This window comes from Ochotona curzoniae, unplaced genomic scaffold, assembly GCF_017591425.1.
Source record: "Ochotona curzoniae isolate NIBS_2020 unplaced genomic scaffold, NIBS_Ocur_1.0 contig_883, whole genome shotgun sequence".
Taxonomy (NCBI): domain Eukaryota; kingdom Metazoa; phylum Chordata; class Mammalia; order Lagomorpha; family Ochotonidae; genus Ochotona; species Ochotona curzoniae.
The window spans coordinates 28,384,470-28,402,418 of NW_024466599.1; the positions used below are offsets into that span (position 1 = coordinate 28,384,470).

At 40.0% G+C, this 17,949-nt stretch overlaps 1 protein-coding gene across 20 annotated transcripts in view; it reads right to left on the reverse strand.

Moving 5' to 3' along the window:
• Positions 1–17,949, reverse strand: part of SLC8A1 (solute carrier family 8 member A1) — a 243,303-nt gene that overhangs the window by 1,206 nt on the left and 224,148 nt on the right. For 18 of the 20 annotated variants that reach the window (XM_040993129.1, XM_040993127.1, XM_040993128.1 and 15 more), the window contains one exon: positions 16,739–17,014. In XM_040993129.1, coding sequence (XP_040849063.1) covers positions 16,739–17,014 — 276 coding nt within the window. The remainder of the gene's footprint in view (positions 1–16,738; positions 17,015–17,949) is intronic. The other 2 variants (XM_040993145.1, XM_040993146.1) reach the window with 1 other exon arrangement.

Sequence of the window (17,949 nt, forward strand, 5' to 3'; positions counted from 1 at the left end):
CCCAAGGGTTAACTCATTGACCAAGAGTGAGCTGAGACAGTTTGTTGTTTTGTGTTGAAAAGAATGGCTTCTAAATTGGGAGAGTTGAGAGTGTGGTGCTGGTTATGTTACTGATACATGACCATGGCCAATTTTTTCTGTTTGTTTTTGAAAAAAGGAGTTGAATGTACCACTTCTTATGCTGGAATTCCTAATGGGTGCCAGTTTGAGTCCCAGCTGCTGTCTCTTACAAGTTCCCTGCTAATGTACCTTGGGAAGCCAGCATAAGACGGTGCAAAAACTTGGATCCCTGCTATCCCAAGGAAGACCCAGATGGAGTTCCAGAATCCTAGCTTCAGCCTGGCTCAGCTCAAGGAGTTGTAGTTATTTGGAAGGGAACGAGCAAGATAAAAGTAGGTTCTCATTCTCCACCTCTCCCTCCCTCTTCTGTAACTATGCTGTTCAAATAGATTTTGTGTATGTGAAAAATAAAGACTGAAGGTCTTATCTAATGGTTCTCTCAGCAAAAAGTTTAAACATCCAGGACTAGGCTAGACCAAGCCTAGGTGCCAGAAACTTCATGTGTGGGCAGTAAAAGTCCAAGTATCTGGGATATCATCCATTCTTTCCCAGACACAATAGCAGGAAGCTGGATTGGAATGTGGAGTAATTGGGACTTGACACAGTCACTGCAACATGGGATCTGGCAATATAAAGTTGCAGCCTAATCCAGTATAGCACAATAACCATTCTATTGGCCAAGTTCTTTATTCACAATGCAGTTCTTTGTGATACCTAGCTTGGAGAGCAGTGTGTTTCAGAGAGTAATCCGAGTCCTTCAACATCAGATCCAAGGGGGATCTTTCTAAATGGCGATGAGCATAAGGTTCTGTCCAGTTATGCTGGGACACAGTCATTCCGGCCTGGCAGTCTACTTTAATAATACCCTGAAGGCTTCTAGCTCACTAGAAGTTGAGCGTGGATGCTGGATGTTATTATTAACAAGTGCTATATCAGCAATTTTAGCTTATCAGTGAGAAAGGTCAAGAGAGATTTCCAACTATTCAAGAGCAAATCAATAGTGGAAATGCCAAGAACTGAACTCTGATAATAGTGGAAATTTGCCTGAAGCTTTATAAATAGGAAAGCAAATTGACCTGTTACTGCAATAATAGGCATAGCAATTTAAAATATATATATTTGAAATAGTTAAAGGGAGACAGAGAGGTCTTTTGCCTCTTGTTTCACTCCCTAGGTCTGAACGCTTGGGTCATAGTCCACTGCTTTTCCCATGCCACTTGGAGTTGTATCAGAATTGGAGCTGCTGGGACATGAACCAGCACTCAGATGGGGTACAGGTGATGACTTTTATCTGTTATGCCATAATGCCAGTCGTGAAATTGATAACAATTTTATGGGGTGGAAAGATTTTATATGTGAAGAAACACCAGCTCGTAGATGATAAATAACGGGCAAAGCTTCCTAGCAACCGGGAAGGAGCCAGGTTGGCGCTGCAGCCCCAGCACCCGTCTGCCAGACTAAAGCTTATGTATCATGTTCTCTTCTCTCTCACTGCACCATGGGCGCTGACGGCTGTGCTCACCGCATTGTTCATCAGTAACCCTGCATGTGTCTTTTTTTCTGAAGGGGATAAAGTTGTGGTCCACTACAGGGAGCAAGCAGGGCAACAGTAAATTATAATTCCTGATGAACTGAATATGTCTGAGTCAGGTGGTTTCAAATTCTGCCTTCCCCACTGTGTGTGTGACTTTGGTGGTACAATTCCCCACCCATGAAATTGTGTTTCTGGTATGCACTTCAGGTTGCTGTTAGCAACTTGGACAACTACATTAAACTGCTCTTCCCTTCCATTTTGGAAAGAAAATATGAACACAGCAGGCTAAAATGGTTAAAAAGTCAGCAGAGGGCCTGGTGTCATAGCCTAGTGGTTAAAGTTCCCACCTTGCATATGCCGGGATCCCATATGGGCACCGGTTCTAAATCTAGCAGCTCCACTTCCCATCCAGCTTCCTGCTTGTGGCATGGGAAAGTAGTTGAGTGATGGCCTAAAGCCTTGAGACCCTGCACCCGTGTGGGAGACCCAGAGGAGGCTTCTGGCTCCTAGCTTTGGATTGGCACAGCTCTGGCCATTGCAGCCACTGGGGAGTGAGACAACGGACGGAAGATCTTCCTCCCTCTCTCCTCTCTGTATATCTGACTTTCCAATAAAAAATAAAACACATCCTAGAAAAAGATCAGCAGAGAGCAGAAGGCATTTGGCTCAGTGGTTCAGTCACTTCTTTGGGCCAAAGCTGTATCCCATACTCCAGTGCTGCCCTAGTGCTCGGCTTCTAATCCAGCTTCTTGCTGATCAGCCCTGGGAGCCATGGTTGACTCACAGGCTTGGGTTCCTGACACTCAAAGCACATCCAGATGGAGTGTGGATGCCTTGCTTCGGCCTGACTCAGCCCTTGCTACTGCAGGCATTTCAGGAGTGGACTAGTGGAGGAAAGATTTTTCTGTTTCCCTATCTGCCTTTCAGAAAATTATTTTTTAAAATTTCAAAATGTGGTGTAAACATGTAAATAAAACTTGCAAATGTGAAAGTTCTTGACTATATATGCTTTGTTACTGATATATATATATATATTTGTTACTTTTGTAAAATACATGGCATTATTAGGCTTGTGGTAGATACTGATAACTTCTAAAATGCATGCAACTTTGCAAAGGCAAAAATGGCAAGTTTTAGCTTACTACAAGGCATCTGTGCTGGTCCTTCTGAGGTCCCTGGCGTGCTCCCAGCATGTATGTGGTTGTGTGACACCTGGATTAGTTTTTCCCTGCATTGTATTTTGTTGCCACCATGTTCGCATCAGTAAATTTCCAATGGGAAAGATACATAAAGCAGGTGAATATTTATCAGCCTGTATAATACAGTGCTTATCATGAGCGGAAGGTCATTTCAGCTCTTGAGAGGCTATGGCATCCCTGCTTAAAAGGGATTTTATAGCCCCAATATCCTGTTACTGATATGGTATATGTGATGAAAAGCAGCTACTTTTATGTATTGACATTTTGTGACTTTATATATTGACAAAATTGTACCTATTTCTTCAGTATCCTGTTAGGTGGATCCATGCATACATTGCATAATGTTCAAAATGGGGTAAGCTTACCTATCTCCCTAGATATTTATCATTTGTGATAATAAAAGATACCCCCAATCCTTCCTTCTGGGCCTTCGCATGACATCCAATACATTATTGCTAGGTAGTCACCATACTGTGCATCAGAACATCCAAACTTAGTTCTCCTGCATCCCACTTAATATTCATTGATGAGCTTTCCCTCCCAGTCACTCTTCCTAGCCTCTAATAACTACTATTATGCTAGATTATCAGAGCAACTTCTGTCGATTTCACATTGTGAGTAAGACTATATGATCTTTGCCTTTTTATATCTGGATTATTTTACTTAGCACAGTGAGTTCAAGTTCCATGCACACTTTTCCTTCTGACAAAATTTCACCCTTGTAATGGCTGAATAGTATTCTGCTCTTTGCAGGTACCTCATTTTCCTTCTCCATCCATTGGCTGATGGATATCAGAGTTGCTTCCTTTTCTTGGCTGTTGTGAAAAGTGCTGCTGTGCACATGGGAGTGCTTAGGCTGCATAGACCTAGAAAGCCAGTTTTCCCACTGTTTACTGTTTTTCTTCTCATGCTAGGCACCTTGTTACACAAGTTATCTGTATATCCTCATGAAAACCACTCACAAGCCTATGGACTAGGTGTTATTTGATTTGTGACATTATGCCTCTTGGACAGTGTCTTGGTCAGGGGGGAGAAATTTGGAGGCAAACCTGTTTGATTTCAGAGCCTTTTCTCAGACATATCCTAATACCCATTGCAGGAAGTCTTATGAGATCCCTTTTGCTTAGCCTGTTTTAGGTTGAACTGTGTCTTGTATTCAGAAACTGTGAAGCAGGTTCTCATTGAATGCTCTCCCCTTTAACGGGGACAACAAAGGCTCAAGATGGTGCAGGCTGTTTGCTAATCCATCCTTCTGGATTTGTGCTGCTTCGTGCATTCATGATCACACACTGCAGCCCTATGGGGATTATCACAGGAACTTGAGTTTCAGAAAAGCAAAGCATGACAAATCTTAATGGCCTCTTGCATTTCATTATTAGGCATTAGAGCTGCTGCAGCTAACATAACAGTCGAAGTTGTTTTCCCAAGGACAGGCAAAAGAGCAAGTGAAGTTAAGTAGAGTCAAGCAGGAGAAAATGGCTCAGAACTTAGCTCTGGCTGAGGGATACCTGACATGTTACTCTGTGCTGAAATGGCTGCTGACAGCAGCTGGTGGCCAACAGAAGGCCATACTGGGTGACGAAGTTAGAGCAAAGGTGTTCTCTTACGAGGCAGGGACTGGTGAGTTGGAATTGTTGCGCATACATGCTTGCTTGTCTTCCCTGGCATGTGGTGTATAGCACACTGGACTTTCGCCCCATCTCCACTCAGTCTTTGGAATTTCTGAATAGTGCTTCTGCTATTGTTTCAGAAGTGAAGGAAGTTAAAATAAAAAAGTTCCTGGTCTGGGGATCCTGAGCACCCAATCAATTGGTTTTTTCCTCCCCCTGAAATGGAAGTTATAAAAAGGCATTCAGACATTTCCTTCTCATTTTTTTCATAGCTTATCAATGTGAATAGTGGTTGAAAATTTTTACTGATAATGATTTCCCATTATCAAATGTCTGTCTCTGAATTCCCTGAAAAATAGTGACTAAAGTGATAAGACTGCCATTCAAACAAACTTTTTGAAGAACTCATTCTCTTAGATTTTATTTTGCCTTGGCTTGTGTATTATACCTCTTTTTTTAATTTAAAAGCAATTTTAAAAATTACCAGAACAAATGTAATTCCAAACTATTAACTATAGCCCCATAAGAAACAAGTTTTCCAAATGAAATGAAGTAGTCTCCCCAAATTATCTTTCGCTTTCCTGTTTAGTACGCAGAGCCACAATCCCAGTACTATATATTATGTGCTGCCAGGAGCTACGCTGCAGACTAAAACCTGTAGCCTGCCTCTGGTTGAACATAGCAGGCACCATTTTTTAAAATACAATCCAAGGAAGTAGTAGGAAATTATGATTTACATTAAGGGTTCTGAACTTTTGGGGAATTATAACACTCTGCAATGATTAGTTATTTTTATAATTATATTCATTTATAATGTGATTGAACATGAAATATTTAAAAATCATATTTGTGCTTAATTTATTTTGAAAATCTCATATTAATCTCAAAGACTTGGAATGATCTGCTTTAAGACTCACATCTTACTCATAGCTGTGAAAATGATGTCTTTGCTCAAACAATTCATATACTCTTTGATATTTGCTGTCTTGCTGTGTTAGAATTCAAACAGAAATCCTGTTGATGTAGCGGTAATTCAGCTGTCACATAAAGTCTAAAGCAACTTTTGAGTTAGGACATTCATGGACTCATAAATATGAAAACTGCACTTGTGTGCATATATGCTTTACTGCTTCACGTGAAAAGAATCCTTATTTAGCTTCCAAGTAAAGCTTGGGAGACCAGGGAATTACTGATGTTTGAGTAGTCCATGATCCATTCAAAGTGGTAACTGAAAACAGTAAAAACTGAATAAGAAAACATGTTTAAAACTTCTGCCCCAATTGCACTAAAAAGAGTGAAAAAACTTGGACAGATGTGACATTGTCCAAGTTTTGGAAGAGAAGAAAATGGTGAAGTAGTGGTAGGTAAAAAGCTCAGTAGGACCCTGTGACCAGGATCACAACACTGGCCTTTACAACATGATTTTCCACCTGTTTGATCACTCCCCAGCGCCCTCAGTAGAAGCCAAGAACCCTATCCCATCTCCTGTGCATGTGTCAGGGACTCAATTGAGCCACATCTGCTGCCTCTCATCATGCATAGCAGCAGGAACCTGGACCAGAAGTGGATTCACTCGACTGCAGGCACACTGGTAACGGGATGTAGGTGTCCCAAATGGTAATTTAACCAGTTGTGCTCCATTGGCCATCCCACTTCCAGTCATTTTTTTATCTTCAGCAACTAATCAGAATCAGCAGTCCAACTTTGAAAATACCAACTTGCTAGTTCTAGCCTGGGTTTCTGATAAACTGGTTTGGAATGTGGCCATACATTGTAGTCATTAAAGCTATCACAGATTGAGCTGTCACTCCATGATTCCTCTCTGCCACCAACTGAGGCAAGGATGTTTGGAAAGGTTCTCACATGTAGATCAGCATAAAGGCTATACTTTTTGTTATTTAATAAGTTATATGTTAATTTGAATGTATTTTGTTGCAGTAACTGAGTTTAGTTTTCCTATTAGGTATCTGAAATCCTATTTTGAGTTCAAAAACATTGATTTTAAAAGAGAAAAAATGGAATTTCCTTTTTTCTCCTAGCAGCACAGAGTAAGTACAAATGAATAATGCTATGTTCTCTGCTCTCCAAACTGTACTTTGATACATGTTTTCCAAAGAAGACATGTCACTCTGAAACAAATCTAAAGACAGTTATTGTTCATGTCCCTGTTCATGAATATCCTAAGAAGATCCAAGGTTCTTCCTTGTTGATATTTCCAGATTCATAGGCCTTCCTAATGCTATCCAAATCACCTATTGTAATGCCTTATTATAAACCAAGAGATCCTGAGCCTTTGAGGGGACTTTGTCAATAGGATCCTTCATCATCATGTCAGATAATACGCCATGCTCTGTACCTGTTCACGCATCTGTATTACATCTCTGTTAGGGCTGCTATGGCCATCAGAGATAAATTGTAAAACTACATGTTCTTAGCAATGAGGGTACATAGATACAGCTAGTGTTGATCCAGCATTTGTGGTATATGCAAATGTTCTGCTCTCCTACAACTCAATATCAATACCTTACAGTTTTCATTTGTGGGATATTGTGGGGAGGTTCAGGATGTTGTGGAGAAAAATTCCGAGGACTGGGGTACTATCTACTGAGAGCAGACATAGTACGGTGTAACATGAAAGTAGCAGGTGGCACAGAAGGAAAGCACCAGACAAGTGAAAGGCATCATTTGAGGTAAGAAGCCAAGAAAAATCAACATTTCTGTAGCATCAAAGTCTAGAACCACTCAGGTAATCTAGGGAATGAAGAAGTGGAGCTTCGAATGAATGACTATGCTAACATGTCAAACACCAGTGTTTAACCACTATATAAAATACACGCACCCCCCGCCACCACACATAAGCCTGCTCTACTCCATAGTTTAAGTAACCTGTTTTCATTTTCCCTCAGTGATGTCCATCTTCATTGTTATCTGAGAGCCTATCTTGACTTTAAGAATCTTTAAAAAGTTATTTCTGAAACAGAGAAGGGAGGAGGGAAAAGAGTGGGAGTGGGCAGATAGGTGTGTGTTTGAGGAGAAATTAAAATGAGAATATCATCCATTTGTGGTTTTGTTCCATTAATGTCTGGCACATGTAGTTAGGCCAGGCTGATGCTAGGATCCAGTTTCCCACAGAGGACCCATATAAGCAGTCACTCATTGTCTCCCAGGGTGCACATTAGCAAAAACTGGAATGGGGATTAGCCCTGGAACTTGAATCAAGGCCCTCCAATATCACACATGGGAATCCCTGCTAATGTTTTGCTGGCCAAATGTTTGCCCCTAACTGCATTCTGTTAAGTGCCAGTCTTGTCCCACTGGAGTCTGAACTCCATATAATTAGGCCATGTGTCTTGTTTGTCACTCTAGCCTCACCCTGGGGAACAATGCCTATACAGGGTGGGTGCTCACTAACAATTAGTGAGGAGTGCAGAATGACTGCAGCCCATCCATTACCACTGTATCACACTGCTTTATTCAATTCTTTAAAACAGTGGTATTCCTTTCTTTTTTTAAAAAAATGCTTTTAGGACAAGTGGAGCAAGAAGGCTACTCAAGTATTTGCTGATCAAGAAAACCATGTTGTTTCAGTTCAGGTTTCTGAGTTAGTTTTTGGCACTGTAAGGACATACTCTATTGACCATAATTCCACTGCAGACTCAGTTCTGGTGTAGAAGCTGAGAATCTATCCTGCCAGGATAAGAATACTTAATAGGGAAGATGTTACTAATGCCAGGTGCTTCTGGGTGGTTTGTGTCTTTCCCTCAGTGTCCAACTCCAGCAGACCAGGCTACAGGTCAGACACCACCTTCACCACTTCCAGTGAAGTTTCCTACCAGTTGCTGACTCCCCTCAAGCAACCTGAGCTGAAGTCCTCTCATTAGTTTTGGGGTTCTGGTTTTACATACTTAAGCCAATTGTAGCCTCATCATACACAGAATCCTTCGGAGGATGCATGCGTGATCGCTTTGCCCATTTCTGGTTGTTTGTTGTCTCGCAGCTGTAACTCAGGAAGGACAAGCTATAATTAGCCTTCTGCTGGGCTAATTTTCAGACTCCAGTAGGGATCATTTTAGTTTGGAACCATAGCAAGTCTTGCTTTTTGTCTCGACCCGACCCATGATTTTTTTTTTATGGTGATAACCTAATAGCTTGTAATTTATGAAGGTCCATGCCAGAAAGTCCCCTGGGATTCAGAAGGGGAGAGAAAGGAAACAGCACACCACAGAATTTTCTGCTTGTAAATAATAGAACGAAAATAAGCTGTTTTCTCCTTGTGCACAAAATGCAGGATTTATATGTGTTGAGCTCAATGAAGGTTATCAACAGTGGTCACAGATGAATTTAGTGCTCTTGGATCGTGTGCTGGAAAAGGTGGCTGAACAATGCAGTGTGTTTTATGAACTGCAGGCCTTTTTTGGAATGGAGCAGAGTACAAGTAAGTAAGCTATAGCTGATGGTTCATTCCCGAGAAGAAGCAGGCTGTGAGGTCTGTGCTGAGAAGTGATGATGGCATTCCAGCTGGCATTGTGCGCATATGCCAACACGATGATTTCATATCTACAATAGGCACCATCCTAAACACGCATTATGATTCTTTTATAGCCACATGTAAAATTTGCCTTTTAAATTGAGTTAGCATTTTATTTGCCCTCTCTTCTAAAAATATCAGTGGGCTTTAATTTACTTTGCTTTTCAAGCCGTGCACATATGGTAATTACGTTATGCATTCTCACAGCTCAGGTTTTCTCTGGAATCTAGTAGCAATATCATTCTTTATGTGACACCCGTGGCCATGGGTAAGAGTAAGAAACTGCATTTACACGTGTTGTCATCAGTTGCCCAAATGGTCAAGAACATTTAGAGTTTATATATGATTAAATATGTGTGTTACTTTGAAGTTCTGCAGGGATAATTCCAGTTTTTTGGGGGGTAATTTTTCCCCCTTGGCATTCTGTAATATGCTACCAAAGGTCACTATTGAGAGAATGGGAATGAGATTATTTTAAATTAGGTATAGATCCATATATGCACAAAATAATAAGTACCAAAAATATTTTATACTTACAGTTTGTAGATAAATGCCCACAGAGATTTTATGATGGATATTGAAAAAATATTTTACAATACTCATGCTAACTCCTAGCATCATACACAAATCTGTCATTTTTATATTAAAATTACTTCTTGGGAAAGTCTGAGGAAATGATAAATCTAGAGTCAGAAGGTACGTTAGTGATTGCTTCAGGCTACAAGTGGGAACTAAGGATCACCTGTAAATGGCCATGAGGGACCCACAGGGTAAAAATGTATTTAAAAACTGGATTAGAGTAATGGTAGAATGACTCAGGGAATTTTCTAAAAATTGCCAAATGGTATATTTCCAATAAGTAGATTTTTTTGGAATGTAAATTATGCTTCAATAAAGCTGCTAAAAATTGCAAGCTGAGTCTGTGTTTAAGAGAAATGAAGGAAGTGGTTCTTGCAATTTTTCATTTTCATTACCTTATTTTCAAAGGAGGGAAGGGAGAACTGAAAACCATCAAGTCAGTGTTATTGACGAGGCATTCCTGGGAGATCCATGCTCTTGTCTCCAAGGAACAAAAAGGCCTAATGCTTGTGTTATACTGAATGCTCCGTGTCAATGGAATATGCCTTGAGACTGAAAACAACATCTACAGAACACATGGATAACATCAACCCTGCACACAGCACACACCCACATTGTCTCACACCGGGCAGAATGTCTCTGTGAAGTGTTGTATCTTTGGCCTCAAGAATCTAGGAAGCGCAGACAGAACATGATGAAATATGTTAGTTCTTTTCCCTTATCCTGTGACTTTGTGAAATTAGTGATGTGGGGTTGGGGCACTCACCGAAAGACTGTGGGCCTTCAGATTGAGCATGATACACGCTGAGTATCCCTGATTCCTGTGCTTCTAGAGGATATCATTTTTTTTAAACATTCCAGTGTGATCTTGGCAAAACTGAATGCCAAGTATTCATGCCACATTATCCTTTGAGTAAAATAGATCAAGTAGTTTAACTATCCGGAAAAAAAAAAAAAACCACCCTAAATACATTTAATGTTAACTCTTCTTTCAAGCAGAAACTAGAAAGGATCTAAATGATTTCGAAATGATCTTTTCTATGTCCTTACAAATGTCATGGTCTCATTGCACCAGCCTCTTTCCTGGTGTTTTTAGCACAGGGTAAAGGACTGTTGGGGAGCCATTTCTAGAGCATGTCTTGTAGGACCTGGTGTTAGGTCTGCTTTTGCTGCATCCTCTCCTCAAAATGTTTTGCTCCTGTAGGCTTCCGTCAACTCAAATGGCATCACCTACTCATGGGAAAGTGTGTTGGAAAGTACACTCAGAGCATTTTACTTCCTCCAGACAGGGTAATAATAAAGTTAAGGTCCTGTGGGAAATCACTGGAGTGACTCGGGCAGCCCAGTGCTGTTCCTTGTGCAGTGTCCTTGTGTGGCCTGACCTTTTGGCCTTACTACAGATCTGAAGGTCCATTTTTGGCAGGCCTGACCTTTCCTGGTAGCAAAGAAACTGGGCACTTATTAGAGTGTCTGAAAAAAAATATATATATATAGATGAGTGCCCCTCAGAATCCTCTTGGGGGAATGGACACATAGCCTTTGGGAAATCTTAGCTTAGGACAAAGTAACTTTTTATTTCCATTTAAGTTGATGGGAAGTGTTAATTATGCAATTAAATATGTATGTATATACATCATAGCAATTACACTTAAATTCTGGTTATTAACTTGAAAATGCCAATGTTCAAAGGGAAAAGCTTGCAGAAAGGGAAATTGTGGGAAACCAACAAATGTGGAGATATGATTGAAGCAGAAAATAGGAAATTTATTTTCTGTGTTTTACCTGCTCTTTACCATATAGCTGAGTCAAAAACACCCCAGGAGGCCTATTTGCCAGTACACTAAAATAGAATGAGGAGAGATTTAATTTTTTTGAGCATATGTTCTAAAGGTATTTGCTATAGATGATTGAGATCAAGCTAAACCTTAGTAGAATTAAGCAGTTGGCCTCTGGAGGTGTCATACATGGCTCCTGCTAAGTGGAAGAGGTGGGGTTAGCTTGAACTCAGGTGTGTCTGACTCCAAAGCACACATTCTTTTATCCCCTCAGTGCCAATTCATGAAAACTGCACGAGGATAATATCTGTAAACTTGTAGAGACCCATGACAGCTGTCAGTCTGTGGATGCTGTGCTGAGAATACCTGTCTGTCTGCAATGGGAAAGTATGAAACAAAAGAACAGTCAGTCTGGTTCGCTCCTGTTTCTCCATGTGGCTCAGATGGGTGTGGAAACTCAGAATTGTCAGGTATAATTCTCTACTACCAAGTGTGTTTGCTTTGTGTGGGGTATTAAATTTCCTCCTGATTATCTCTTTGGTTAAGCAAGAACATGATTGCTGATGAGATCTTGGTAACTTCTTCCTCCTAACCTGTTTTGCTCAGAGACCAGAACACAGCAACTTAATTTCCAAGCTTCCAGGAACCTTTGCTGACGATGACTGTTGTGAATATTCCAAATATGCTGCTCCTGGGCCCTACTGACCCAGTGCCTGGGGAGCCTGGAAAGGATTACCTTGGTATTGCATCCTTTGTCAGCTAGGTTTCAAAGAGTGTCCTGTTGTCTCAGTGCTCAACTTTTATATGTAGAGAATGCTCAGTGTTTATGGGTTTGCAATTGTGTCTTCATTTCTGAAAAAATTTAAAGCATAGGATCTATCTGGTGTTTTGGATGCCAACTGGAAAAATAGTGCCTGAAGTTAAGGAACTTCAACATAAACCTACTGTTGTATATTTTAAGAGGAAAATACTTAAAAAAAAAAGAAAATAGTACTATACAAAAAAAAAATCACAAATTACTTATTGGGAAGAACACATAATATTTTAGATATAAATATATTGTAGCATGACAGATTGGCTAAGTATTAAATTAAAATATCAAGAGGTAATATGGATCCCACAACTTACCATGTATACAAACTTATATATGTACAAATAATTTTTTTCTAATGAGTCTGAAATTCCCTATCATGAGGAGTCTAGGGCTTCCTTGCCTATGAATAATGAATGGACTTTAGAAAAGGCTACTATTATATACATTCTACATGGGGCTCCTCATCCATCCATAAAAATGTCATTCAAATTAGGGTGCCTCCTGTAGGTACAGAATACAACCTTCATAGCCATACAAGCTATTTTAGTGTCCAGTGAGAAATTAAGCAGTAAGACACAATGAACTGCAAAGTCTTCATTACTTAAGCATGCCATTTGATATCTTAAATTTGATCAGTGTTGGAATGAAATGGAAAATAAAAATATAAACCATCAATAACCAATCATTTTTGTACAGTATGAGAAATTGTTTTCTAGAATGATTCAAACAGAAAATAAGCATTTTTAGGAGACTGATATAAGGGACAAAAAATGAACGTTGGGTGAAGGAAAAAATCACTTCACCTCACTTAATAAAGTTAATTAAAATAATAGATGATGTAGATGCAGTGCTTATAGCTAGCAAACAGCAGAACATTGTGGTAAAAATTTTTAAAAATTGTGTTCCCTGTTCATAAAGTTCCATTTGATCTCATTTACTGATGACTAATAAAGTGATTTGAGATTCATGATACTATAATCCTCCATCAACTCTGAATCACTGTGTTGTACCATTCCTGTCTTATAGGCGTGAGCAAAGCTTTATGGTGTATAATGCTTAGATGTCTAGAGTCCCAAATTCCGTTCTGAAGTTCTTACCACCACACCGCTTGGCGCATACTCATTAAAAATCCACCAAGAGATCGCAGCAAATTGCTAGGGTAACTATTTTCCCATTAGATTCTCATACTGGGGTTCAGAAGTCAGAAAGGAATAGGCCTCAAAAATAGTTTACATTTATCTTCAAATAATCTGGTTGCTTTTGATAAGGCTCGATGAAAGCAGTTTGTGTTTTTTAATGCTATTAAAGATGAATTCATTTTTCATGAATTCAAAATTTTTGAAATTTATGCATATATTTTCATCACACGAAATCTCTTGAAGTTTTACAATATTCTTTTGATGCATGAGTTTTATATTTTGCACCAAAATTAATGTGGCTTAATTCCAGTTTTCATAAAATTTCTAAAGCATACTTTTTAAAAGACAAAAATGACTTAAAAAAAAACCCTAAAATTTTCTTTCCTTTCTTGTCATGCCTTAAATTCTCTAGAAGGAAAAAAATTCCTATAGGTTTCAAATGACAAAAGCATACTCTAAACTTTAGAAGGAAACAATCTTACAAAGGCAAAGCTGAAGAATCAGCTTAGATTATTAAATTTTAAACCGTTCTTAGGACTGAAGTGTCAGTGAGGGAAGGCTATGGTGGGGGAGTCTTCAAGCTCTTGTAGGCACAACAGAAGTTGAAGGCCAGTGAAGACCGCTATGAGTCCTTTTCTACCAGGTTGCAGTGAACACTGTGTATCACAAAAGAGAGGCTCTGTGCCACCCAGGAGGAGAAAGCAGGGCATCAGGCACGACGCAGAAGGAAAAGGACCAGGATGTCAGCTGAGGGAACAATGGCTCCAGAACCAATCCCAGTTATTCATAGGCCATAAGTAAAGAAGATTAGCTTTCCTAATTTCTTCTGCTTGTAGCAACTGGTCTTTGTTGTTTTTGGTTGTAATATTTTTGTAGTACTTGTTGTATTTTTAGTTGTCACAGGATGTAACAACAACAACAACAACAACACTGCCCCGAATTAGCAGTGTTGAAGAATAAAGTCAGAAACATTGCATTTATCTACAATCTTGCTCTGTTTGCACAGCAGATGTATGGGAGGGAGGAATGCCTGTTTATAAGAATATAATTATCTGAGATTACCTGTACACATATTGCTCTGGGAGCATGCTGCAAGTTAATAGTGTAGCAAATTACAGGAATTCTCCCAATAACAGCAAAGTCATCTGTGCTGCAATGGGTAGCATTTACTGAAAATATGGAAACCATTTCATCAACTAATGACTCTGCTGCATTCTCCCAACGCGAATTCTTACCTCTTAATGTCTCTATCTGGGTTCTTGGTAGACTGTAAGTGGTAGAACAAGTGGCTCTTGGAAACATTAAGGTTTTCTGTAGTCCCATATATCTTGTTACAGAAAGATAGTTTCAATTATATGCCTGCTACCCTTTTCAAAAGAATTTGTTAAAGGAAGAGATACACTGAGGAATTTTGGAAGGTTGGCAAAAAGAACAGTGTTAGACAAAGCATTTTGAATTTTAAAAAATCAGGAACAAAGATTTCTTCAGTAGGAAGATTTTTTTTATTTTGAAAATGAAGTGCATTTGATAGAAAAGACTATTGTCTTTTTAGGAATGCAGGCTAATTTTGGCCAAGTGTCACACTAGACCTAATTTTGCCTTATAATTTGCACATCTTCCTCCGGGGTTAAATCCATTGCCAACAGTATGTATTAACTTGATACCATTTGATGTATTGGCTTAAACCTTAGGGTAAGTGGATCCAAAAACACATCAACCTCAGATAGAAGCAGTGGACAGCCATAATGTGTAATTCCTTTAGAGGTGTGTGTGTGTGTGTGTGTGAATGCTGTATAATTACATGTTTCTTTAAGCAAGAGTGATAGAATTATTAGTACAAATTTTGGGTTGAGAGGACTTGCTCCCCTCAGAGGATCAAAAGTAACCTTGAAAACTTTACTCTGACACCCACCTTAGAACAAGGTTAATCTCCAAATCCCTGGCTCATCCATGGACTCAGCTGGGTACCAAAACCACATGGGACCTCTTACCCAGGATGCCCCAAAGCCAATCAGCTGGATAATACCATGTGGTACGGCTTACCAGAATACATGTGAATACTTTGTTGGTGGTCACTCAAGTGTCTAGATTTATACTGCTCAGATCCTATCAGATCCTCAACATAAAGGACAGCATTAAGAATTACTAAGTTATTGAATTCCTTCTGTCTTGGATGCTTAACTCATGTGTACTTCATAGTCATTTTCTCCAATATTTACCGCAATCTTGAATGTTAAGTACACAAGAAAGAGGTCCAGAGAGGTGAAGTAACTTCCACAGTCACTGAGATAATAAGTATCTGCATGGAGATGACCTTGTGACTTCCAGTGAAAAGAAGCTGTCCTATGCCCTAGTGACACCTCAGCTAATGATTTAGCACACACACAATGGTGTTCTCATCAAATTGTATTGCCTACTGACAACAAAGCCATCTGGTTTTGTGAAGGGACACAAAGTATGGTATCCATACACTGATGAAATGGCCTGATGACACAATTCTCAGAATACATTCCTGTGCTTTGAGTGATACATGACTATCGATGACATAAAATCTACTTATTTTCTGTCTGAAACTAAAGCCAGGTTGCCAACTCTGGCAAGTCTTAGGAAAAAAGAATACCATTCATATTAAAGTTGCAGTAAGGGGGCTGCATCAGCAGGCTAACACCTGTTTCAACCCTATTTCCTTCAGGCCCACTCTGAGGCTCCCTGGCCTGCGCTATGGTACAGTGTGTGAGTTTTGTTGGTCAGCGTTTAGGCTCTGCATATTTGTAGATGGAACTAGTGCTAAGACTCAGGTCCAGAGTTAGCTCAAAAGCTTGTGATAGGTATGAGTCACCTGTGAGCTTGAAAATATACAACTCTGGGCATTACCACTATATTACCACTACATGTCCACTAGGCTGGGATGGGTGGTGGGTGAGTGGGTGGGAATACAATAGTTAGAGCTTGTAAAGGAGCCAGCATAGCAGGAATCCCTTAAGATATGTCCACAAAATGACTCCTCACCCTGCTTCATGCTTGTCCAGGGTTACTTTTTTCCTAATCTTGATCAAGGTTACTTCTATTTACTTGTATTAATTTGTGGGTCAGACCTCCAGGAAGCACTTTACTTCAGTTACACAAATGAGTACAGGTTTCACGAAGTCCTGCAGACTTTGCCCAGTGTATTTAAGGCAGAAATGTGTTCTTCAAGATGGATATGGTTTTGAAAGCGCTCACTGTAATAGATAGCTGATGTGAAAGTTTATCCATTGAACCCTTCTGCCCTCTGCATGCATACCCTCAGGAATGTTTTCCTGTCAACATCATGCTGCTGACCAGCTTTCTGACCTCAAGAAGTGCCAGGACAATGTTCTGCAAGTGACATTATTTTTATGGACTCTTTCCCTTCAGAGTTCTAGTTCGTTATAAAAGCTCTCGAAACTGTAGGAAACAAAAGGACAAGAAGGGAAGTGAGCATCTGCTTCTGGGAGAATTATATAAGAATGTGTCCCTACCTGGCACCGAAGTTCCAAGTGCAACAAACACCACTGCAGTCACGGAATCTTTCAGGCCAATGGTGCATCCAAAGTGGGAAGCCAGGTCTCCGATGAAAGCTGTCAGCAGGCCAATCATGAGGATGGAGACGATGAAACAGGCCCAGCCATTCCAGTATTCTGTAGGGGGGACGAAGGCAAAGAGGACCTTCCAGAACACGGTCAGAAAGTGCATCACGTAATCGAAACAGGAGGGCAGCTTCTCCTCCCCACATTCGTCATCGTCGTCATCTTCTCCTAGAAAGGAGTAAAGAAGATTTTATCAGAGACTATTGCTGCAATCTCCCCTTTCTCAATGGCACCATTCCACAGTGACAGGAGGCCATCAGAGGTGGATGGGTTTCAGATTTAAGAGTCAGTCAACCAATTAATGGTCAGGGTACAACCAGGTGGCTCCTTGGTCAATCACAAGAACTTATGTGTCACTGAATTCTGCTCACATGCAATTAATACTCTCTTTCTCTTTTGAGATTTGTCACTTCCAAGACTTGATAGCATTTTCTTCCAAAAGACTGGAAAGCCAAGAAGGAAGCCTTGTTTTTGAGGAGAGGTGACAGTGGATGGAGTTCTTCTGGATTTATTTCTTTCCAAGATGAAGTCCATTTCTGGGAATAAATGGTTATACAATCACCTAAAGGACAATATTCAAACAGGGCCCTTAATCATGGCTGTGGGCTTTGCCTATTTTTCAAGTTTCATCTCCCGTAACTATTTCAAACTCAAACTTTGTACTAGCCAAGTGGCATGACTTGCATTTTCCTCCAACCATATGTACTTTCTTCTACTTTTGTCCCTTTAGAACTCAATGTTCTCAGTATGCCCAAATCTATACATACCCTGTCTCATTCATCCTTTAAAATTCATTTTTCCTATAAATCTTTCTCTGATCCCCTTCCCACACAAACAATGCTAGGATCCCTTCCCCAGAGATCTCAAAACTCCCCAACTCATAATTTTACATCTACTTGTCCTCAAAGTGTGCTGTCTGAGGTAGGAGTACCAAAATGTGTTGGGAATACAACTTCTCATGCCACTGGATCAAAAACATAGGGCAAGTAGTTGGGCTAAAACAATCCCTTTTACCCTCTACTGAATTATGATACATGCTTATGGTTGGGATCCATGGCTCTGCGTGACACCAATTCCCTTTCCTTTCCTTCTTAGCTGACTGT